Source organism: Clinocottus analis, unplaced genomic scaffold (genome assembly GCF_023055335.1).
Source record: "Clinocottus analis isolate CAN_PGR_092001 unplaced genomic scaffold, fCliAna1.0.p SCAF_18, whole genome shotgun sequence".
NCBI lineage: Eukaryota > Metazoa > Chordata > Actinopteri > Perciformes > Cottidae > Clinocottus > Clinocottus analis.
The window spans coordinates 14,896,208-14,921,433 of record NW_027175909.1 but is presented as its reverse complement, the minus strand read 5'-3'; the positions used below and the strand labels follow the sequence as shown (position 1 = coordinate 14,921,433).

Below are 25,226 nucleotides of genomic sequence, written 5' to 3'. Positions count from 1 at the left end.
CTTGATAATTCCTTTGAGATTCAACCACTCTGACCTTTCATGTGACATTTTAAAGGAGCAAACGCCCACAGGGAGCGTTAGAGACAACTACATGCACACACACACACACACACACATATGGATGTTTTGGGGTTTGTTTCATGGGACTCTAATTTACTTTTTTTTAAAAGTATTGCTCCTTTTGAAAATGAAATAAAAATGCAAGAGCTTTTCATAAAACTATTGATATCAGAAAGAAACATGAATATACAGACATCAGTGTGTGTACGTGTGTGTGTGTGTGTACGTGTGTGCGGCCTCTTTTGGAGATCACAGACGTTTGTACACAAATCTAACAGGATCAACAAGGCTTTGCCAAAAGGCTTCGGTGTAAATTAATGAGTCCTTTGTGTCATTAAACGGTTGTTGGTGATTGCATTCATAAATCATAACAGATGGTGGCTCAGGCCTGCAGGCTGCGTTTGCTCTCATGTTTAAACCATAAGAATTAAACTGATATTTCACTTCATGAATCTCCTTTTTTTTTTTTTTACCTTATAGCCTCCATATCAAAATGCCCAGTGTGCATGTCATTGTGTTGTGTCCGTGACAACACAATGTGCACCAGTCGATCCTTTCTCGATGCTTGAGGTGAAGATAAACCGCAGCAAGTGAAGCAGTCACGAGTAAAACATACTTTTGGAGTAACGAGCCCCTGCAGGAGAGAAGGAGTGACCCCACCCCGCCCTCCCCCTCGCGCGCGCACTCTCCTGCATCTGAAGAAGTCTCAGCTCTGCTTTCCTTCCTGCACCGGAGGCGCGTCCACCCCAGAGAGAGAAAGGTCTCTATATGACCGCCGGGCGGAAGCATTAGTTGGCATTCAGTGTCCGTATGGAGGGTAAGTTCAGGAGGGGGAGGGGGGGGGGGGGCAACATGTTGGGGACGGATGGAGTCACGACGCACGACGCGGGCGCACTTCGTCATGACTTGAAGTGACGTGGAAAAATTCAGCTTGGATGCAATTCGGCATGGCTCGCGCGCGCTGCTGCATATGAACCAGCAGCTGAAGCACACAGGAGCTTTTATTTCACCACACTACTTTTTTTTTTCTCCTCTGCGTCTGCTGCGGGGAGGCTGCAGTTTGATTTGTATTGCACTGTTTTCTTTTTTTTATATATTAAACAAAGCTGACATTTCGCCGCAGAATCGTTGCGCCGGAACTCTTCGAGGTGTAAATGAACATGAAGTGAGGAGACTCGGTCAAGTATTTGCGGATTTTTCTCTCCTGGCAGGACGCTGCGTGGATGCTTCGTGCACCTGTGGACGCCTGCAACAACAAATAAATCAGAAAAACCACCGTGGACGTCTCTTTTTTTCTTTTTCTTTCTCCATTTTCTTTTCCACCAAACGCGCTTTTTCTTCCTCATCCTCTTCCTCGCAGAGTCTGCGTGGACGCGCGGCTGCGCTCTCGGCCGTCGGGCAGCTCCGCTGAGCTTCAGCACCACGTCAGCGTCGGACAGCTCAGCCGCCGGTGGATGGGCTCAGTCGGTCCTCCCGTCGTCTCCACTCAGCTCCGTTAACTACCGGTAACCAGCGGCCACCATGGCGTCACAGGGCTTCTGGTCTCTCGGCGCGGATAACGCGGGGGCCAACACCGGGAGCCAGAGCCCCAGCACGCGTGAGTGCCTTTCTGTGTGTGTGTGTGTGTGTGTGTGTGTGTGTGTGTGTGTGTGTGTGTGTGTGTGTGTGTGTGTGTGTGTGTTCAATCCACCTCTGATGGACCGTGGTTGCTGCTCCAATTCCAGTTGCATTGTCTCGATGCGAATGAAAATCCCCCCAAAAACAGGCCTGCGGAATCTTTATAGTCGCCACGTTTGTTTTTACAGATTTTATTGTTTCGCGCTGCAGGAATGCAAGAATTGTGTCTTTTTTTTGCTTTTTGCATGCGCTTTATTTATTTATTTATTTTGGGGGGGGGGGGGGTTGTTTCATCTTCTATCTTAAAGTTGGACTCTGAACCCAGAAGCTTCCTCATCCACATGTGATTCATCCTCTCTCTCTTCAGCCAGGGCTTGGTGCCAAGCGGCGGCCCAGAAATTATCCGGAGGACTTGGATCGAAATTATGTGGTACGTCGGCTCACAGTGGAGGGAGTGTGTGTGTGGGTGTGTGTGTGTGTCTGTGTGCTGCATCTACGGCTCAGCAAGGTAATAAAATATATATATTTTTTGTTCTCTATCTTGTATTTGTCGGTGACGTCCAAAGCGCTGCTAAATGTCCCGGAGGTGGAGAAACCCGCCGATCCGGCCGCCAAGGAGCCGCCGGAGCCCGAGGCTTCCGGCCCCTGCGGCTCCTGCGGCGGCAACAAATCCTGCAACTGCACCAAAGCCCCCCCGGTCTTCTCCGACCTCTACTCAACAGGTACAACACGCGAATGAACGAACCTGCACGATCAAAAAAAACGCATCTGTCTCGTCAGCTCGGCCTCGCTTTGGATTATCGTGACTAGAGGAGAGAGGAAGAGAAAAAAACATTTTGTATAGTTAGTTATTTAAATAAAAGGAAAAAATATTCCCGCAATAAATGAGTGAACACGTTTAAGCGGACGATTTTCATTTAAATGCCATTTTATGGATTTTTAATTGTTTACAGCGTCAATTAAAAAGGTTACATGTGAAAAATAAAACGCACACAAATGGCAGAACGTTTGCCTTTTAATCCCCACCCTTATATATATATATATATATATATATATATATATATATATATATATATATATATATATATATATATATATATATATATATATATTTACATCCATATTAAATACCTAGAATATTCTGCGAGTTCACGTGAACATTTATCAGTTTTTCAGAGAGGTCACCTTCAGCAAAACGTCGCAGAAAAACTTAAAAAAAGAACTTCCTTTAATTTGTAGACACGATGAAACGAATTGTGTATATTTTTTAAGTGAAAGGCCCGCAGGATCATTTACAAGCAAACACACACAAAAGGCCTACACGTCGTGTTGCATGCACAGGGCGTGTTGAGGCCTCTCTGCGCTGCACGGAAGTGAAACTAAACAAAAATGTCTCGCGCGCCCCCGCGGCCGCGCGCCTCTCAGACCTGCTGCCCGCGCTGGACAGCGACGCCAAGACCATGACGTTCCTGCAGGAGGTGGTGGACATCCTGCTGGCCTACATCGTGGAGTCCTTCGACCGGGAAACCAAAGTCATCGACTTCCATTATCCCAACGAGCTGCTGAAGATGAACAACTGGGAGCTGCAGGGCGAGCCGGCCTCGCTGGACGACATCCTGGTCAGCTGCCGCGCGACGCTCAAGTACGCCATCAAGACAGGTGAGGGGCTCGCGCTGCGGGTCTGGGTGGGGGGGGGGGGGGGGGGGGATGCTGCATTTCCGGCTTTTATCCAAACATGGCGACCGGTTAAAGCTGCTTTTTTTTTTTTTTTTTTTTTTAAACGATAGTTAAGGCCTCGAGTCTGGCCTGCTGCTCGTCTTCATGCAAAATATGTCAAAATCACCACAAAATAAGCAAAAATATTAAGAAATTATAGAATAAATAACTATCGATATTACCGTCAGTGCATATTACAACATAGATAAGCTAAAAAAAATATGTATTGGATGATAAAATATACCAGAAAGTGTGCAAATACTAAACACTCCAGTTTAATGAAGGATATCCTCCAAAAAACACATGCACATGTAGACAGGAAAAGGCAATCTGTGTTTAAAATATATAAATGATTGTGTGTCCCCCTCCTCCTCCTCCTCTTCCTCTTCCTCCTCCTCCTCCTCCTCCTGGCCACCAGACCGGTGAAAGCAGTGACGCAGTAAATCTGGTTCACCTAGCGGGAGATAATAGGCTAATAACCGCTCTTCACGGGCCAAGTCCATTATTCTCTCCTCGCTGACACGCTGGAGAACATTTACAGACATTTCACCCCCAAAAAACAACAAAGAAATCTGTTTTTATAGATTCATTTTTTGGGCAACATTGTACTTTAATTAAACATTTAATAATAAGCACATAACTGAAATAAAGACATAACCTCTGCTATGAAGACTCATTATATATTATTAATGTCTTTTACTATCATGCAATTTCCATAGAAATACATTATTATATTAACTGTTTATTACAGTAAATATGTATAAACTGGTCATAAATGCTGCGTTTGAAGGGTTAAAGTGTCACATTGTATGTTTATAGCGTAAATTAAATTCAAATCAGACTTTTACGTCCTCTTTATTTACGCCACATTTTAATTCATCCAGTCTCAAACCTCCTCCTCGTGTGTGTGTGACGTGTTCTGTTTTATAAAATCAAAGGTGGGAAACCCCAACGTTGGTGTTCTTCCCCTCCACTAAACTCCCGACGCTTTTCATCGTCGCTCAAGACGTGGCGGCGCGTCACCGCAGCTGTTTGTGAGCTGCAATTAAAGCGTTTAGAAGACGACGGCTTCGGTTTCTCTCACACACACACGAGGATGAGGAGGAGGAGGATGAGGAGGAGGAGGAGGAGGAGGAGGAGGGGAGGGGTCTTTAAACGCTCCTCACCACCAGATCTCACATGTTCAAATTGCAGCTGTCTCCTCTCTCATTTCATCTCTTTACCCCCCCCCCCCCTCCTCCCTCCAGCCCACCCCAGGTACTTCAACCAGCTCTCCACGGGGCTGGACATGGTGGGCCTGGCCGCCGATTGGCTGACGTCCACCGCCAACACCAACATGTGAGTACGTGCTCCGTGTGCTCCGTCCTGATAGCGACAATGAAATCACGGCGTCTGCTCGGGCTGATAGCGGCTCCTTCTTCTTCTTCTTCTTCTTCTTCACGGTGAATGAAAGATGGTGAAATGAAAGGCAGATCCTCCCCCTCCCTCCCTCTCTCTCTCTCTCTCTCTCTCTGCCTTTTTATCCCTTCCCCTCACCTCGGATCCCCACGGGGGCGATTCAAAAGGGGGGAAATTAGCCCTGAAATTAAATTCTGACTAATCTGAAGCTAATTTTGGTGTGTGTGTGTGTGTGTCGTGTGTGTTTTTGTGGTGATAAACTCTGCAAGAGTCAGCCTTGGCAACTGCTGTGTGCCTCTGCACAAACACGCCTGCTGTTGACACAAGGGGGGGGGGGGTTAAAATGGCTGCAGCTAATACACAGTGTGTTAGTGGATAAAACACATGAGGGGAATGAGCTTTTTACGGCGGCGAGGACGACGAAAATGAGAGATTCCTGTACGACGAAGAGCCTCGGGCCTGACAGACCTGGGGCGAGAAAAAACAGAACATTTTGTTCGAAAGCACGAGTCCGAGGCCTCTTTTAGAAATGAAGGCGAAGCATGCACAGGCAACAACCATTTAACACAAAATATGTATTTTTTTTACAGTTTAAGAGTTTAATTAATTTGGTGTTTTAGTGTTTTCTGCATCATTTCCCCTCTAAACACACAAACTGCAGGTTAAAAAAAAGGGAAAAAGTCTTTTGACTGTATTTCTTTGGGTGGTGATGAGTCACGGCACATTGTGTGTCACCCACGCCGCACCGTGTGACGCTCTCTTGTGCGACGCAGGTTCACCTACGAGGTGGCTCCCGTCTTCGTGCTGCTGGAGTACGTCACCCTGAAGAAGATGAGGGAGATCGTGGGCTGGGCGGACGGCCGAGGAGACGGCATCTTCTCTCCCGGTACGTTGCAGAGCGACCGAACCCCATCACCCCTCCGCCTCGCTCAAAATGGAGCTGCCTCTGTGTGTGTGTGTGTGTGTGGGTGTGTGTGTAATGTGTCAATTTGCATTTTGATGATATAAATGGAACTCGTTTCAAAGCCAATTAGCATATTTTTTCCCTCCGACTTCAGCCCCCCCCCTCGTCCCTCTCTCTCAATCTCTAATCTATCTGCTGCGTTTCTGTTGGGCTCGAGATGAGGAGGCGATCATTTGGGGGGCGATTTGACGACAAACCCCGTGATTGGCTTTGACAGTGGGGACAGTCGGAGGCCGCGTCATCCCCTCGATACGCCGGGAACAAAAGCATTTGTTTCGTTGGCGTCGTTTCGTCATTTCAAGCATGCGCGGCCATTTTTTTATTTAACTTCGCCTCCGACGCCGCTGCATCATTTCCCCCCTCGAGACTCTTCCTGTTCAGACTGTGAAAACCTCCACTGAGCCCCGTCTGTCCTGCAGGTGGTGCTATTTCCAATATGTACGCCATGCTGCTGGCCCGCTTCAAGATGTTCCCCGAAGTCAAGGAGAAAGGAATGTCATCGGTTCCCAGACTGGTGGCCTTCACATCCGAACATGTAGGCATCTGTGTTTCCATCCAGCACATAAACATTGTTGTAATGTGTCTCACTGGAGCAAATAATGAGCCGCGATCGCTTCATTTAACACAACATCTTCCTCTTCGGTGCAGGAAATACTTCTAATACTTGTGCACGTTTTGTCTGTGGCTGTGAAAAGTGACATCGTGACACACGATGCGTCACTTCCTTCATCGGTAAAGGACATTTGAAAGATGCCAGATTGTTAATAAACACAATCTGTCTTCCCTCCGATGTCTTCCAGAGTCATTTCTCCATCAAGAAGGGAGCGGCGGCTCTCGGCATCGGGACGGAGAGCGTGATCTGCATCAAAGCAGATGAGAGGTAAAGCAGCTCAGTGCATTCACTCAAGGACTGCATTCAGATGGAAATATTGCACTTTTATAGATCTATATTGACATGATTGTTGTAGTTTAACATGTCATAGATCAAATCAATGATTTCCAACCTTTTTACAACAACGTATTGTCGTTTTTGGGGTCAACTGAGAGCTGTTTCCCAGCTGAACCTCTCTTATTATCTCATTAAAATAACTGTACGTGGCCCAAAGAGGTAAAACTATCAAATGTTCCCAAAATAATGAGATCATTTCTGTTGCAGGACTTAAGTTTAAAACATTTCCCCCTCAGATTAATCTTGTATCTGTGCAGATAAAGCATTTAAAACTAGCTCCTTCTCGGCCGGCGGCATCACTATAACGCCGCTTCCACGTCGATGCATCTCTTAAATGATCTGAACACATCTTGGACTCCAGAAGCGTCTGCAGCTTGTGTGTGTTTTTTGTCCTTGGCAGTGGTAAAATGGTCCCGTCTGACCTTGAGAGGAGGATCCTGGAGGCGAAACAGAAGGTAACGTGACACACGTGACCACCGCGGCTATAAATACTGCAGGTGTTTGTCCGGCTGCCGTTCATGAACCATCGTTCCCATCCTTCCCCATCGCTCTGCCTCCGCAGGGCTTCGTTCCCTTCTTCGTGAGCGCCACGGCCGGAACGACCGTGTACGGCGCCTTCGACCCGCTCATCGCCATCTCCGACGTCTGCAAGAAGTACGACGTCTGGATGCACGTGGACGTGAGTCGTAAACACCTCCTGTTGCATTATTTAAAACTAAAACAATCCCTCCACCGGAGGGACTTTAGTGGAGGAAAACACACAGAAACACTGAGCTCGCCGGTGACTTTGACACATCTATTACGTCCGTCTGGCCTCTAACGGCTCGCCGGTGACCCAGATAGGAGGCGGCCATTTCCTATCCGACACCGGGGGGATTAGAGGAAGTGGAACAGAGGCTGTAAATCAACTCCTCGGCTGACTTTGCCGTCTCACTGAAGGAGCTCTCTCCGTTTAATGAAGGTGATTCAGTCCTGACAGGGAGGGACGCCTCTATTAAGAGACATAAACGGCCTGATCTGTCATCCCTCACCGGCTGAGATGGAGCAGAGGAACGCGCCCTGCTCTGTCGCTGATGCAGGAATAAGAGCGTTTGAAGGCTTCGCTTAGTCAATAACTTCTTTAAAACGCATTTATATAGAATTGCTTGAGCGGGACGTCGTCTTTTTATGTCCGTTTATGACCTTTCATGCAGTTATTTTTGTTATTTTTATTGTATTTATTTATTTATTTTCTATTCCATTTGCTCTTTTTCTTTAAAAATTGTTTGATTTTTATGTTTTCATTGCCCTTTTTTATTTGTTTACTGGCATTTAAAGTTCATATACATCTATACTTTGCTTCGCTGGAGAGCACTTTGTAAAACTTTGCTTTTAAAAGATGCTCTATAAATACAGTTATTATCATTATTATTATTCTTGACTTCACATTATGAGGCCGCAAAATCCAGGCGTTCATACATTAAGAGCTTTTTCAAGGCAACAACGTTGCCGATTGTCGGACCGTAAAGTTGCATTTTCAAGGTCACGTGGTCACGCCTGTGTGTCTGCCGTCAGGGCGCCTGGGGAGGAAGTCTCCTCATGTCCAGGAGACACCGCTGGAAGCTGGACGGAGTCGACAGGCGAGTGAAATTCATCGCTGGCATCTTGACCAGAAGCTAAAGAGCGTTTGAAGCAACGAGGTTGTTGTTTTATTTCCCGTCTGCAGGGCCAACTCAGTGACGTGGAACCCACACAAGATGATGTCCGTCCCTCTGCAGTGTTCAGCCCTGCTGGTCCGGGAGGAGGTAGGCCTCACACACACACACACACACACACACACACACAGAGTGTGTGTGCTTTCCGGAGGTGGTTGTAAGCGTTGTGTCCGTGGCTCCGCAGGGTCTGATGCAGAACTGCAACCAGATGCACGCCTGCTACCTGTTCCAGCAGGACAAACACTACGACCTCTCCTACGACACCGGGGACAAAGCCATGCAGTGCGGACGCCACGTGGACATCTTCAAGCTGTGGCTCATGTGGAGGGCGAAGGTACTTCCTGCTCCTCCGGCCTCGCGTCCACACACACACACACACATCCGCTTGGTCTGTGTGTGGCGTCATGCGGCAAAGAAAATACTGTTTTCTGGGATTTTATCTCATTTTGAAGCGAATTTATTTTACAGGAAAGAGTATGGAAAGTATTTTCCTGTAAAGATTTACTCACTTGTATTGGAGTCAGACCCTGAACCCTGAACACAGCCTTCTTTTTAAGTCCTGGATATTTATTATTTTATTTTTATTGATTTTGTTTTCCTTTAATATCGCTTTTCGACATAGTTCTCTCACATTATATATGCGTGATAAAGGCATCAGTGTCCACACACTGGATTAAATGCACTTTTTGGACACTCTCATGCAATTTTCCTGCAGAAAAATATGATTTGTCTCTTCCATAAGCTAGATGTTTCTCATATATTCCAATAAAGATTGCTCCTTTTGCTGTTTATTTTATTTAAAACAAGGCAAATGGTCTTTAAATATGTCGGATGCCACATTATTAACAATGTCACATTAGATAAAAGCATTCAAATTAAGGGATTTTGCATCTTAACAATACAACACAATGCAGTTTTTTTTTACCTAAAACCCCACTTTGTCCCTCCAAAAGAAGACGTCCAGGTCTAAACAAACCTTTCAGACCTAACACATCGTTTCCTCTCTCCAGGGCACCATCGGGTTCGAGGCTCAGATCGACAAGTGTCTGGAGCTGTCGGAGTACCTCTACAACAAGATCAAAGACAGAGAAGGATACCAGATGGTCTTCAACGGGAAAGTACGTCCGCGTTTACCGTTCGCCCTCCACAAGAACCATCAAACATCCGCCTGATCAGAGCCGCCGCCATCAGCCCGCTTTGCTTCCTCTGCCTCCGTCATTACGGGGCAACTTGATTGACACGCGGCGTGCGTCCTGCTTTGTGTCGGATGAATGCCTTTTTTTTTTTTTTTTTTTACCTCTAGCTGGCAGTATAATGCGCCGCTATTATGTCTAATGAATAGCACAGAGGCCTGTAATTGCTCATATGCATATGAATGGCGGCGGCTGAAATATCCTCTACGACAGCCCAAACATACGCCGGGGTCATTAAGCTGAAAACGCTCTCACGGCGAGGAGCGCTCGGACACCCGGAGTCAGTCACAGAGAAAGCTCTTCAGTGGTTCGGGGCCTTTTGTTTCCCACAGAGGACTGAGAGCGTCATAACCGTGAAGTCTTCTGGGTTCAGGGTTCAGGCGCTCGCTCGTCTGCAGCTCCATCGAGCCGTCACATGTTGAATATATACAATAAATGAAGGATCCACGGCCCTCCGGCGGCTCCAGCGAGGCGCCACAAGCCGAAACAAGAGCGCTGAGTCGGCTTTCAGACATTTAGAGATGGTTGAAGGAGGAGGCCGGATGCATTTATTTATTTTTTACGCCGTGCAAAGCCTTTCTTTGCTCCAAGAAGCCAGCGGTTTATATTAGATATATAGATTCATAGATTTCCAGCAATGGATAAAATATGTAATAAAAAGTAAAATATGTGTTAATTTTTACTGCATTCATGCAGTTGTAGGTTTATGTAATGTAATGTGTGTTTTCACAGCTTTTACTAATAATGTTTGTTTTTAATTACAATGTTAAAGTCACGATATCGGGTTATAGCACCTCCTAAATTATTATTATGGCTTTAAACCTCCATTCATTTTGTATTTATTTGCGACATAATGTGAGAATATTCACTCTACTGAAGGAATTTCAGGTCCTTTAGCTGCTAAATGCTTGACAGTGATCACGAGTTGCTAACTTTGCTAAAATGGCTCAAACTGAGACTGAAACGAAACTAGAAATGCACATATCGGTCACGTCGCGAGCCGTAAAATCAAAACCATCAACTGAAAAGAAGCATAAACGCGTAATGTTCTTGTAGTCATGCGTGTGGGATTATAAAATCCCTAAAATGAATCCGATATCTTAAACTTGTATGTTTTAAAAAGATAAAAATTAGATAATCTTGGTGATTTTGCGGCTGCCACCGGGGGGCGCCAAAGACAAGTCAAGTCAAATGCCGCACGTAGTGGCTTTAAATATATTTGGAAAAACAATCATATCATTATGGCACATTGGAAGTCTGTAATATTGAAGTATTCCTCACCTCCTCGTGTGTGTGTGTGTGTGTGTGTGTGTGTGTGTGTGTGTGTGTGTTCCCTACAGCCTCAGCACACCAACGTCTGCTTCTGGTACCTCCCTCCTGGGATCCGCTACATGGAGGACAATGAGGAGAGAAAGAAGCACTTGCACAAGGTGGGCGAGCCCAGATAAGAAGCCTGACTATGATATCGACCCAAAAACACCTTTTTCGCTTCACTGCGATCCAGCTCGACCGTCACATGGTCACCAGGGACAACATGGCCACCACTTATGCTCTGGATTAAATAATTACGTTGGCGTACTGAGCACATTGTGACAGTGTCACTCACAGAGGGAGGGCATCGCAGGCCCGACTTAGAGAGAGCCTGTACTAATTGACAATTAGGACAAACAGATGGAGCACAAAGAGCTCTCTGTCGCCGTGAAACCTTCCACCGTCCATCAGGATAAATTTCCTTTTGTTTTTCTGAAAGTTTTTATTAAGGAACGGTGTGTCGTTGAGGAAAACGTCAAAAAACGTAATTTCCACTTAATGACTTCCTCTGTAGAACGATTACCAAGCGACTGATTCAACAGAAATCTGCAGCTGCCGATTGATTATTCTGCAGAAACTGCAAAGGGACACCTGCGAGAGATTAGGAGGGATTATGGGTTGAGAGCTGCAGGACAGAAAAAACTCGCCACTGCACTGCTGTGACCCCCAGCGGTGGAAGAAGTACTCAGATTTCTTAGTCCGTCCACGGCTGATTTTGCATTCTGCTGCAGCAAACGGCATTAAATGTCAGCCGCTTATTCATAGCTGCATGAACGAGGACCTCTCGTGGTAATTGCTTGTTTTATACTGCGATGGATTTAATCCTAGAGAGCCAGTCGGGGGCCTGTTAACACAGCTGAGTGCATTTTCTCACCTCCTTCTCCTAATAATATATGTGTTGTCTTGTTTATTGTTTTGGGTCTCATTTAATGAGTGAGCTAGTTTGTTTTGTGCCTTATAGTAAACACATATATCTATATATTAAGGGTGGGAATCACCAGAGGTCCCATGATATAATATCGTCACGATACGTAAGTCCCGATACCATATTATCGCGATACATCGAGTATCGCGATATAATGCAATTTATTACCGTAAATTGTCCCCAAAGGAAAACTTTGTCAAGAAAAAATACATTGATTTAATTATTCTAGGACCAAAAACGTTTAGAAATTGATTAATTAAAAGATCGATACTCGGCTTCCGTGTATCGCCACGCAAAATATTGCGATACTGTGCTGTATCGATTCCCCCCCCCATCCCTACTATGTATATATAGTTTCTGCAGTGGTTCTGTGTGCTTGTTTGTATTCATACTGTCGGTCATGACTCCTTCAGGTGGCTCCGGTGATAAAGGCCCGGATGATGGAGTACGGGACGACTATGGTCAGCTACCAACCGCAAGGAGACAAGGTCAACTTTTTCCGCATGGTGATCTCGAACCCGGCGGCGACCTTCGAGGACATCGACTTTCTTATCGAGGAGATCGAGCGACTCGGCCACGATCTATAAGACTCGTCCCCCCGACTCCTCCTGTACTTTCCCCCCTTTGACGGATGAATTGTTTGTCGTGAATGTACTGGTAAACTTTTTTTCTTTTCTCTCTCTTTCCTCCAAAAGTCACATATTTAATAGGGGTGTGGGAAAAAAATCGATACGGCATAGTATCGCGATATTTTGCGTGGCGATATTGTATCGATACACGGAAGTATCGATCTTTTATTTGATCAATTCTAAACATTTTTGATCCTCGAATAGTAAAATCTATTTATTTTTGGTTCACAAAGCTTACCTTTGGGCACAATTTGCGGTTGAAAAAAACAGCAAATGAATCGCAATATATCGCAATACTCAATATATCGCGATAATATCGTATCGAGACTTAAGTATCGTGACGATATTGTATCGTGGGACCTTTGGTGATTCCCACCCCTAATATTTAAGAGTATATTTGAAGAAAAAAAAGATATTTACAGATATATATATCCATATATGATGTATTGTAGCTTTGCCGTGGACTATCTTGGTCCAAAGCTATGTAAAAGTGCTTCTGTCTGCCTTTCCTATGGTGTAGTAGAGCCCAGTGAGTGATGTAACTCGTACTTTTTGTGATATGAAACGCTTGTGCAATAGGGAAGAGTGTTTATTTTTTTGTTTGTTGGGGGATCATGTCTGATTTGCAGAGTATGTTGTTAAGTGCCAAACGTGGTCGTGTTCTATCGTAACTTTACATTTTGAACTTCTGGTTTAAAAAAAACAAAGAAAGAACAAAAAAAAACAAAAAAAAGCACTTCACCTTACCTCAGCTTAATCAACTGCCTTTACATCTGCACGTAGCACGTCGAGCGGTGATGTCGGACATTGTTCCCCTGATGCATAGCAGCAACAGCACATGTTAGGTGAGCTGAAGTCAGTAGTGAATATGTGCAAAAGAAGGCTTTTCCATCAGCGTCTCTCCATCGCGCGTCCCGTCAGCCTCTGACAGTTCGATCTGCAGCTTACGATGCTAGTTTATTATTGCAGCAACACTTTATACTCATTCTACATACACACTTCTCAAAAGGTTGTAAAGGCTCATTTTGTTTGATGTCAAATACAAAATGGCTGACGTTTCCAACCGATCCAGCTGTGCTGAGTGAGCTTTACATGATGCAATGTTTCAAAATGAGAATAATGAACACCGAAGAGGCAACGTAAAGTTATAATCCTTAATATAATTCTTTGCTTGCTTATTTTTTGTTACGATTAATGGCCAAGGTTTGTGTAGCCAGTATTAAAATCGCCTCTATTTAGAGGAATTGTTGGCGGTGGAGTCCGCCTTTACCACTTGAAGTGGAAATACTGCTCCTGTACGCACAAGGGAATCAAATTATGATGACATTAAGCGTCATGTCGGCGAGTTTGGTGCACAAAAAATGTATTTATCATCTTGTTAATTGATCCCTAACCCTCAAATCTCTCAACTCGCCAAATACTGACGCTTCAAACTGCGACGCTCTGACATTCGTTTTTAAACGTGTCGGTCTTTTAAAAAATAAACATTGTATAAAGGGTTAACTTTTATTTAAAGGTTTAGTCGCGCAACAAAACTACTTTAGGTTTAGACAACAAACCCTTTGATTAGCGCAAAGGAAACTATCGTAGTTTGGGTTAAAATAAGTCCGTTTGTCAGGTAACTTGCGCTAGTTGAGTGCTGAAGTTACTGAACAAAACTACAGTAAATTAAGTCGACGTTAACTTGGTTTCACGGAGACATGAACGGCGGTCTCGTGGTGGAAAGTCACGTTTTTAACACAACAATGAGCCACTAACGGGAGCTTTTTGGGCGTCAAACGACCTGCAGTACCGGCTGTGGCCACTACGCTGAAAAACGTCTTTCCAGCGCCGAATTGTTCCTGTTGCGCATTTTTCTGCGATCAAAATGTAACGTTGAGGATTCTAACTTTAACGAAACTCCTCTCATCTACAAGCACCATAACAAGTGAAGTTATATTTGTCAGTGTGGTTTTTTTGGATGAGCACTTAACGAAAGATCGAGGATCTTTAAAGAGAACTGGCACCGGGACACTGAAGGTGTCTTAGCAGAGGAACAACACCGGACTTACCTGACATCTCTTGCACTAAATCAGGAGGAGGAGCAGATTTCTTCTTTATTCATTCTCAAGCAATATTCAAGTATGGGTCCAATCTATATATATATACCCTGCAAAAAAAAAGAGAAAAGATTTAAGCGTACAATAGGTAACGATAATCAAGTTTGCTACTAGCTGAACTAAAAACATGCTCACTGTCGACTGGTTAGTTGATAGGAAGTGAACCCTGATTTAAACAAGCAGAGGTTCGGTAGCATTTCCATTAGAAGAAGTTAGAAAAGCACAATTTGCTCCACACGGTCGCTCAGTGTACAATCACTTTTGATCATAGATTGTAAATAGTATTTCAAGATGTCCTAAGTACATATCTTTGTGTATACATACGTGTATATAAGACCTATAACCAGAGACTATTTGTGAGGTATAGTTATTCATATTTTCTCTATTTCCAAAATAGATTACTTGTATTTTCATCCTGTTTGTCTAAAAGGCTTTTTTCCTGTGTGTGCGTGTGTGTGTGTGTGTGTGTGTGTGTGTGTGTGCGCGTGTGCGTATGTGTGTGTGTGTCAGATACTTGACTTTGTGACTCTTCTAGCTATTTCAAAGAAAAACGTGTTTCAGGGACTGGCTTTTAAAGAAACCCGACAGATTTCACAACTCGAAACACTTGAGAGTCTTTTTCTGACGAAGAGGCTCTGGTGTTTGGATTTTAAATGAATATGCAAAGCCATTTTTGACTCTGACGCCCTGTGTTTTTGTGAATACTCGACAGTGTGTGCCAATGTGTACCTTAGTGTGTTTGTAACTGTGTTGCCTTAGTATAAAATTTGCCAGTATTGTCTAGTTTTCCTCCAAAAAAGGGGAGGTTGTGCACTTTAGAGTAATACACATGACCTAATAACGTGCAATGTCCAATCGTTGTTCATAAGTTGATGTTTAACGACAAAAAAGAAATATACTTAAAAATGTAACTTAGTCTGAATGTGACATGAATCGAGGGTCTGTTGGAAATTAATATTTTTTTTTAGCATTTTAGCATTTTAGCATCTTACAGACAGTATGAAAGTTTTACATCCCAACAGAGATTAGCCTCGGGTTTCAACGCACGCTTTAGATTTAAAATGTTTTTTAAAAAATGGCGTGAAACACTGTGACACGGACAACGTCAGACTTATTACAGCGACGCAGGAATCTCACTGTGGCGGTCTTGGAAAGCCGGACATCTTCTTCTTCTTCTTCTCTCGCTGCTGCTGCTAGACTTGCTTCCTTTGCACGTGCATGCGATGCCTTGCCTCTCCAGCTTGTTTCGATATCTCCTATATATCTATTTCTCTATCTCTCTATATATATTTACATATATACAGTATGTGTAGCTCCTGTAATTAGCTTTAGTGTCCGACGTATACACATATATAGCTTTAGCCTGTAGATTAGTGCACTGTCGCTCTGGCCTTTACGTGTGATTCTCTGTGTCTTTGGGCTTTCTGTGAAGTTTTTCTCCGTGCCGCACGCATGCTAACCTCGCCTTTGTGTGCTAACCTCTGTATGCTAACCTTCGTATGCTAACCCTCGTATGCTAACCCTCGCCAAGCATTGTAATCCTCTCCGCGCTTGATCTGACTATCTCTATCCTCTGTCTTTCTTCTTCTGCTTTGAAGACTGTCGCAGCTCTGAACGTTATATATCTACCCATCTATCCATCTATCCATCTATCTATCTATCTATCTATCTATCTATCTATATGTATGTAGTCCCTCCGCATGTCTCTGAAAGCTCTTCTCTGCTCTGCACCTGTACGACCTTTTCTCTCTTTCTCTTCCTGCTTCCTCCCCCCTTCTGTACCTCTAGCAGTGACATCGTAACCTCGTGCTTTCCTTACCAAACGTTTCTCTCGGCTGCCCGCCGTCGTTCTGCTTTTCTGCGCGTCAAAGACGGGTGTGTTGACTCGTGTCACGGTGCCACAACGTCCCCGTTTTGTTTCCCCCCCGAAAGGCCCCTTGACTCTATGGGATGTATGAGCGACAGAATCAATAAGATGTAGACTTGATTGTCCAAAAACTTGTCCAATGCAAGCGTTGTTAGCCTTTAACACAAGTGTAGAAAACATATATAAATATATATATATAAACCCTGGTTTCTTGCTTACAGGAATATATCGTTTGTTGCACATTTAAAATCCCTCGTGCTCAGAGTGCAGTTCACCTTCACGTATGGTTTTGAATCGTATGTTCTGCAAACTGCTGTGCTAGCTTCTCTGAAACATTCATTTTGTCCTGAACTATATGTTACTGTTGGGAAAATAGAAATAAATATTGTCAAAACAAAGCATATTGGGATCTTCGTTGTCTTCTTTTTTTAGAAGGGGGGAAACATTTTCCAAGTTGTGCTTTATTCTGTTGGATAAAAACACAATGTCACGTGACCAGGAGAGTTTAACTTCTTACGTTAGCCGGGGAGAAAGTGCTTTAACAGTAAAGTGGGTCACGAAAAAGACGCTTTGTCAGCAGTGTGTTTGTGTCACTTTTTTCTGACCTTTCTGACAATTCTGTGTCCAAACTGGAATAAAAAATGCACACATGTCTCTACATGTCTCTATGTGTCTCTATATGTCCCTAGATGTCTCTACATGTCTCTTTACATGTGTCTGCATGTCTCTATATGTCTCTACATGTCTCTATGTGTCTCTACATGTCTCTATGTGTCTCTAGATGTCTCTACATGTCTCTAGATGTCTCTATGTGTCTCTATATGTCTCTACATGTCTCTTTACATGTGTCTGCATGTCTCTATATGTCTCTACATGTCTCTATATGTCTCTACATGTCTCTATGTGTCTCTAGATGTCTCTACATGTCTCTAGATGTCTCTACATGTCTCTACATGTCTCTTTACATGTATCTGCATGTCTCTGCATGTCTCTATATGTCTCTACATGTCTCTATGTGTCTCTAGATGTCTCTTCATGTCTCTAGATGTCTCTGATTGTCCCTACATGTCTCTACATGTCTCTAGATGTCTCTTCATGACTCTAGATGTCTCTACATGTCTCTATGTGTCTCTACATGTCTCTACATGTCTCTATGTGTCTCTAGATGTCTCTACATGTCTCTCTAGATGTCTCTAGATGGCACTGCAGCTCCACCAGTGAGTCATGAGGGAGCAACAGTATTGTGATCTTTACTAAAAAGCCCAACAAATGTGGCTGGATTTCTTTTGGCAAATAAAAACATATTTTCCGTTTATTATCTTAATGAGCTGATGAGCTGAGCTCTTTCCTCTAAACCATTCCTGATTACAACATCCTTTTATGTCCAAATGAAAGCAAAATAAATGCATCCCAAATTGAAAAAGGCTCCCAGATGTTTCACCTCATGTCTCCCTCTCCGACACCGATAAAGAGGAAAAGCACCACGTGGGAACAGTCGCCGCGTCCCGCGACAAAGACTCACAACCACACGGCGGGCTCACCCTATTTGTTTTATTTAAGCGACACAAAACATCTGGGCTGCACACCGTCAGCCGGCTCCGCGTGAAGCCGCTCGGAGGAAGCGGATGGTTTCAACGTTACAAACATGACGTGCGATCGCTCAGTTAACTGTTTCCACGCAGCGGCGTGGAGACATGAAGGGGCAACACAAGGTTGCATCAGCGCTGTGTTGTGTTTATGTCTCCTTGTACTGAAACGTCATGCTATACAATGATGCACAAATTGTCCTAAAAAGGCACACATGCAGGATTATATACACACCTTTAACAACTTGTATCTGTGTCTTTATGATGTGCAACTTGTGTTTTTTTGTTATACATAATATCTAATTATGCACAATGTAAAATATTGGACACCAGCAATAGTTCATTTTGCACGTATAGAGAGAGGAGTTAACATATATATATGGATGTATACAACTTTTGTTGTGTGTTTGTGGTGGTGTTGATTGTGTTGCATTACACAGAGGATATTTAGTCCACCCTGAATCACACACTTTGTGTCTAAAATGGAAATTGTTCATCTTCAATGGGATGACTTGAACATTAGGTTTCTTCCTCTGGAGACAATGAATTTTCTCAACAAATGACAGATTTTCGGTCACAGAAATGTCCTAAACTAAAAGGGTTCATCCTCTGCATGATCATTTATGGCTGCGTGTGAGCTCTACTGGCATCTCTCCAAACTTTAGAGGATTGAGCTTCATGTTTTTAACAAAATTCAGCTGTTTTCAACATCCCAGGGTTGGTTATAGTGGAAATACTGACAGTAAATAAATGAACCAATGTACCAAATAGTACATTTTATGTATTTATAGAGCAACAAAGTGCTTCACGCAAAGCAGCAAAATCATTAAGTTACATAATTAAATGTAAATTCTAATTAAATTAAGTGGATTTTACGATTAAACAGGCAAAAACGACTCCAGCAAGATATACTAAATTAAATAAAAACAGCAAAAAAAGGTCAAATCTAATACCTATCTCATCAGTAGACGTCCACATCTTCATGTTCCTTCAGCCACACGGTGAGTTTTACACGACAAAGTGACTCGTCAGCTCCTCCTCCATCTTGGACTCACCTGCGCGCTCTCGACGTCGCGTCTCGGCCTCGGCTGCTGTCGCACGAGACCGAATTAATATCAATCGACGTCCGCGGACTCTGTGATCTCCGGGGCCGGCTCTGGTCTGCAGAGCGTCGACGCGTTTCCTCCTCCCACGATTCAAAGAGCTAAATAGGAAGAGTGAGTTTCTCAGAGACCACATGAGCCGTTTATCACCGGCGGCGCCTCCATTCGGAGCACATCACCGGCCTCGTAAAGCGCCGACACTCTAAACCCTACGAGTGATTACTTGAAGAAGATGAGAGCCGCGGTGTCCAAACACACCGGGAGAAATGTAGCAAACATGTCATAAAGTTCAAGCCGGAGAAGTTACTCTTTCTCTCCGACTAGCGCCGTGATTTACGAGCCGCCGCCAGGCAGATGGTGGAGTCCGGGTGGCTGGCTGGAGACGGGCTTATCAAAGCATTTTGGACAGAAAAGGCCAAAAGGATTCTCATGCTTCTATAAACGGACCGAGGGCTTGACTTAAAACAGACCGTGTGTGTGTGTGTGTGTGTGTGTGTGTGTGTGTGTGTGTGTGTGTGGCGGCTAAACAAAGCCAGATGTTGGTGTCTGTTGGACTCGGTGGCGTTGAACTCGTGCCCTGATGTCGGCCTCAGGAGCTGTAAGGTCATCCGTCGGGGGTTTGATTTCAGTCACCTTCGGAGGAAGAGAGAAGCCGCATGATTGGTTCAAAGTTGCATCATTTTCTCTTTCAACATGTTGTGTTATTTATTTCCACGAGGTAGCGGCGAAACGAGGAGTTGTTGAAACTCAAGACGCCTTCTTTCCACCTCCAGCCAGTGCGTTTCTTGGTCGTTATTCTGTTTTTTTTTACTGTTTTGATTCACTCTCACGGCTCTCACGGCATCGTTTCCAGATGTGGCGTGTGGCGGCGGAGCTTTGGTGTGTGTGTGTGTGTGTGTGTGTGAGGCAGCACGGTGAGACAACTGTTTGTTCAAAACAACAATGGCGGCTCCCGAAGAGATGCTGCAATATCATCAATTATAAAGCTGCAGAGAGCGTTTGGAGCAAAGGAACGACGCCGAAGGGTTTTCTCGACTTAGAAAAGATGTTTTCGCTCAGTTTGATGGACTTTGATGGTTCATCAGATCATCCGCCAAGTCCTTTTTTATTTTTTAAAGCGACTGCCCTTTTCCAAACAGTTTTCCAAACGACCGAATTCTCAGACGGTTCAGTGTAAACAAAGCATCTGGCACCTCGGGTTACAGCTGACATGATGCATGACCGTCCACAACAAGCTCTCCTCCCTCCTCCAGAGTGAAGCCGCTCTGCAACAACACTGAGCGCCGGCCCGGACGTAAATCACCACCTGCGTAATCCTCAGGGGGTTTATGGTGAGAAATGCCCCATGTGCACCGGTATTTCACCAGCATTTCTTTGCAAATATAATGCAACAAAAACAAGACGAAAGGTATGTAAAATCTACATTTTCCTGCACTTAAAATCCACCCAAATCCATACCTGCTGGCTCACTTTAATCACTACAACTGGTGCAATACTAAATACACTTTTAAATAATGTTTTCTGTCTGTATATACTATGGGAGCCCATTTCCGCCACAAAAAAAAGTCATAATTATAACTTTTTTTTTTGGTCAAAATTATAATTTTTCTTTTGGTCATAAATATAACTTTTTTGGGGTCATAATTATATATATATTTTTTTTTTGGTTGTCATAATTATAACTTTTTTTGGTTGTCATAATTATATATATATATATATATATATATATATATATATATATATATATATATATATATATATATATATATATATATATATATATATATATATTGGTCATAATTATAACTTTTTTTGGGGGTCATATTTAGATTTATATATTTTTTGTCATAATTATGACTTTTTTTTTGGTCGTAATGATAACTTTTTTTGGTCATAATTTTATATATATATATATATATTTTTTTTTTTTTGGTCATAATTATAACTTTTTTGGTCAAAATTATATATATATTTTTTGGGTCATAATTATAACTTTTTTGGTCAAAATTATATATATATTTTTTTTTGGTCATAATTATGACTTTTCTTTGTGGCGGTAATGGGCTTCCATAATGTATAACATCGCTATTGTGGTTTCTTTACTGTTCTTATTACTGTTTATTCATACTTGTTTTTATTTTTCTCGGTGTCTCTCGTGTGCACTTCACTCGCCTGCTGCTGTGACGCTGCAATGTTCCCGCTGCCGGACTAATAAAAGAATATCTCATCTCAAAATACGACTACATCACACTGTTGTTCACGACTATTTAAGGTTAACTTCATCTCGTGCTCATCAGCTCCCCCGACCCCTCGATGCACCTTACGCATACACACTGTGTCCTGTTGCAACGCACACACACACACACACACACCTCCGCTCAACTTATCGTGCAATGCGCAGAGTCATTTGTATGGATGCATTCAGTGAGATAGTTAATCTGCGAGCGCCTGCCGGAGAAAGCAATTAACCTCCGGGACCACCGGGGGAGTTGAAATGAGCGAGAGCGCATCGCTCCCCCATTTAAATACACACCGGAGGGACTCGCTCGCATTCATCCCACCTATTATTCATCATCAGCGCTTTAAATGGCCTCTTCATGAAGACAGCAAGAAGGGGCCTCACTCCCTGTTGCATGTCTATCCACACACACACACACACACACACACACACACACACACACACACACACACACACACACACAGGTATTTACTTCCACACCCAGGCCGATTGATCCCCACGGCTCTGGAGTCTGAGGATTGCCCTTGAAGCGGCGATGATTAAGGTCAGAAAGAGAACAAGGAAAACTGAACGCTGCATTCCTGGTGATCAGCAGACACCGGGGGGAGCGACGCAGAGGCCCTCGCCAAGAAAGTGTGAAATCTGTTCAACCACTTAGAAAGAAAGAGTCGTTTTTACGGAGCCATGATGGGCAACTTTGTTTTTGTCACACCACCAAACTTTTTCCACAGGCTGTTTATTAATATGAATCCCACTTTTGTGTCGGTGGCTGCCGACCTGCCGGCCCGTTTCCTCATGCATCAGCAAGCTCTCTAATGAGGAGAGCTACACCGGCGCAGATGGACGCCGGCAGGAGGGCGAGAGAGAGAGAAAGAGAGAGAGAGTGAGACAGATGAGGAGGATGATGGAGAGCGAGAGGCTGCAGTAGTTTTGCAGGGAGACGAACTTCTCTCCCAGGAAGACGAGGACAGACGGAGAGAAGAGATAACGGACAACCTGAGGTGTCCTCGCTGATCCCTCGGCTGCTAACGCTTCTGTTTCCTCAAACCGGCCAGCAGATATTTGATCTTTTGTCTTGGAAGTGGTTGTACTTGTTCTCCACGCAATATTAGATTTCTTGAGAGCTTAAAAGGTGCTGTGATCACAATATGTCATGCTAGCATGCTAACTAATACGCTAAACAGAATGTGAGATATTTTTGTCATACAAACTCAACTAAAACGGTTCAAAACCTGAGTATGAATCTAATAGTATGTGAGTAGCATGCTATGTAAATTAGAATATTACATATCTTGAGCGCTTAAAAGGAGCCGTGATCACCATATGAAGAAAGAGGACACTCTGACCTGCCAGCCCATTTCCAAAATGTCATGCTAGCATGCTAATTAGTACGCTAAACAGTAGGTAAGATATCTTTGTCACGCAAACTAAACTAAAAGTGTCCAAAACCTGAGTATGAATCTAATAGTATGCAAGTAGCATGCTATTTTAGTTTGAATATTACAATAAAATAACGTTAATTATGCTAAATGTAATGTTAATAATGCTTCAATGTGAGATGCCGCTTTGCTAGCGAGGTGTAATGTGTTTTTCAGACTTCATGATTCTCCCAAAATCCTCATTTTGGTCACATTGAACGGGTATTGAGTTCATAGAGCGAAGAGTTTTCTGTCATTTCGGACGCAGAATGATGTAGTTTAATACTTTTTACTTCAATGACAGCATTCAATTTGAATGGCAAGATGAAAAATTGCTTTTATGTGATAACATTTGTGACTGAGTCAGCGATTCTTGGCAGGTGGGATCGAAGCAAACACACAAGTTGGTACCAAACTGAAACAAAACCTTTTGCAGCATGTCAGTGTCGCTCTAACTCCAAGTACGAATGCATTTAAAATACCCAACAGATTACTTTTTTTTTTTTAAATTCAAGATGTCGTATGCAAAGATAACAGACAGCGACTCCGTATGAAGGAAATATTATTTTGCCAGGTCGTCCTTTCACAAAAGAAATCAGAGTTACAAAAAAACATATAAAATATATACGATTCATCCTCAAAAGAACCCAACAGGCTGTTTTTTTCAGCGCCATCATCACAGACTTTCTTCACACCCCATAAATCCTCTGTAACAGAGTGCGGTGTGTTGCAGCATCAGACCGAGCGCGTGGTCTAAACATCTCCCCGCAGACAAGAGGCCTCGGCTCCAACAGCAACATCCGCTTCTGATTAAAGCCAGTCCGTCCCCGGCTTCGTCCTCTTTACGTCAACACCGGAGCCGGCCGGGGTTTGGGCGAGGAGAAAGCCCGCCTTGCCATGAACATATTGAGTCGGGTGCTTTATAAACACAAGAAGAAAAAGGAGTCATATTAGATTGTTTGTGTCGTGGTAACAGTTGTGGACTCATTAGAGGCTCTGAATGAGCTCCAAACCCTCCAAATCCCTCCAGAATGCAAACAAACGCACAACAGATGCACCGCCGTGGTGAGTGATGTCTCTCTGTTTCACCAGAGATGAATGGTATGCGGCCGGGCAAACAGAAAGAGGCACTTTTTTTTTAATGTTTCCACCCTTCACGGTGTTTATTAATTGATTTTGTCGATTGTTTTATCTGGACATCTGATCTGAATGTTACCCTGTTAGATAAAATATCAAAGCAGCTACAATCGTTGTTTTTAGATGTATAAACAAAGCACGGCACGAGTCCTTAGCAGGTATGTGAAACACTAGCTCGTAGTAATGAACCCGCAGAGGATTGTCACCCGACTCTGCGGTTCCTCTCGGCTACACGGAGCTTTTTGGAGCTTTTTGAAGCTTTTTGAAGCTTTTTTTAGATTAGCTTTTGGGCTTTTCTGGCCCTTTTATGACTGTTTTGGTTCCCTCGCTCCGCTCTCATGCTTCACTTTCAGCTGCAGCAGGAAGCTGTCCGGCTTTGGGTCCAAAGAATCGAGCGTTTAACCGGCAGCCTGCTCAAAATACCTTAGTTTTCAAAGACATCTGACATTTCTTCGCGCTGCCCTGATGAAAACGTCTGCGGTTCGTGTTTGAATGCGCGGTTCACTTCTGGGGTTTGTGGGTTTGAAAGTTGTCCTTCAGAGTTTCTATTTCTGGCCACTTGATGAATGTTAGTTTATCATCTCTTTTTTTTCTCGTACGTTGGCCTCCAGTCGTTCCAGGAGATAATAACTGATTCTTCACAACGGCAGCCAGACTTTTGAGTTCGCAGCTTTGTTGTGCTGCCATTCGGTGAACTTATCGAGGCTTTGTTAAACATCTGCTGGGAACGTGGGTGACGAGGAGAGAGGAATTCATTGGCCGTACGACCTAAACACAACTACGAGGCGAGCTCAGAGTCAGAGGCGAGCTGAGAGAAGAGTAATACCGTTAGGTCACGGCTCCCTTTGTCACGACAAAGTGAGGCCTTCAGCGTTACAATTAGTCATTGGATCCATTGTTAACGGAGGGGAAAAAAAGAAAGACGAAGGTTTTTCGATGCGCACACGTTCCCCGTTCCCCCCTCTGATGTCTCTGAGACTCTCCGGGTCTCATTTGATCTGCAGCGCCGGACATCTGGAGCGCCGCTCCGCCGAAAAAAAACACCTGTTTTCAATTCAGGCAGCCGACAGAAACATTCGATTGTTTTTCACAACCAGACCCCTTTTTTTTTAATATATCCCTCTCGTTGATTCACAGGCAGTTTGTTATGTTTAAAAGCAAAGAACGGCTCTCCTATAGGTGACGGATGGAAGAATAATTCCACCTTGATTAAGACCAATTGAGAGGAAATGCAGCGTGTGACTCTCTCGGCGTGTTATGTCTGCAACTCTGGTTCAAAAGAGGTCCAGCGTGTTGGAGATTAAAGGGAATGAGTAACGTC

General features: G+C 43.8%; 1 protein-coding gene across 1 annotated transcript; it reads left to right on the top strand.

The window, feature by feature from the left end:
• Positions 1-783: 783 nt before the first annotated feature.
• gad2 (glutamate decarboxylase 2) lies at positions 784-17,032 on the top strand. Its single transcript, XM_068581472.1, has 17 exons — positions 784-877; positions 1,421-1,657; positions 2,045-2,107; positions 2,244-2,399; positions 3,103-3,336; positions 4,641-4,731; positions 5,565-5,677; positions 6,175-6,290; positions 6,556-6,635; positions 7,105-7,159; positions 7,267-7,383; positions 8,259-8,323; positions 8,410-8,488; positions 8,583-8,732; positions 9,409-9,516; positions 10,932-11,021; positions 12,241-17,032. Exons 2-17 carry the CDS (start codon positions 1,582-1,584, stop codon positions 12,412-12,414), a joined length of 1,767 nt encoding a protein of 588 aa, XP_068437573.1. The 5' UTR covers positions 784-877; positions 1,421-1,581; the 3' UTR covers positions 12,415-17,032.
• The last annotated feature ends 8,194 nt before the right edge of the window (positions 17,033-25,226 follow it).

What these genes read in the sequence shown, in the direction of transcription:
- gad2 (XM_068581472.1), top strand. Translation starts at nt 1,582, where the DNA reads ATGGCGTCACAGGGCTTCTGGTCTCTCGGCGCGGATAACGCGGGGGCC. An exon ending in TCCACCGCCAACACCAACAT is followed by an intron (nt 4,732 to 5,564) that starts GTGAGTACGTGC and finishes TGTGCGACGCAG; the next exon opens with GTTCACCTACGAGGTGGCTC. An exon ending in TGGCCTTCACATCCGAACAT is followed by an intron (nt 6,291 to 6,555) that starts GTAGGCATCTGT and finishes GATGTCTTCCAG; the next exon opens with AGTCATTTCTCCATCAAGAA.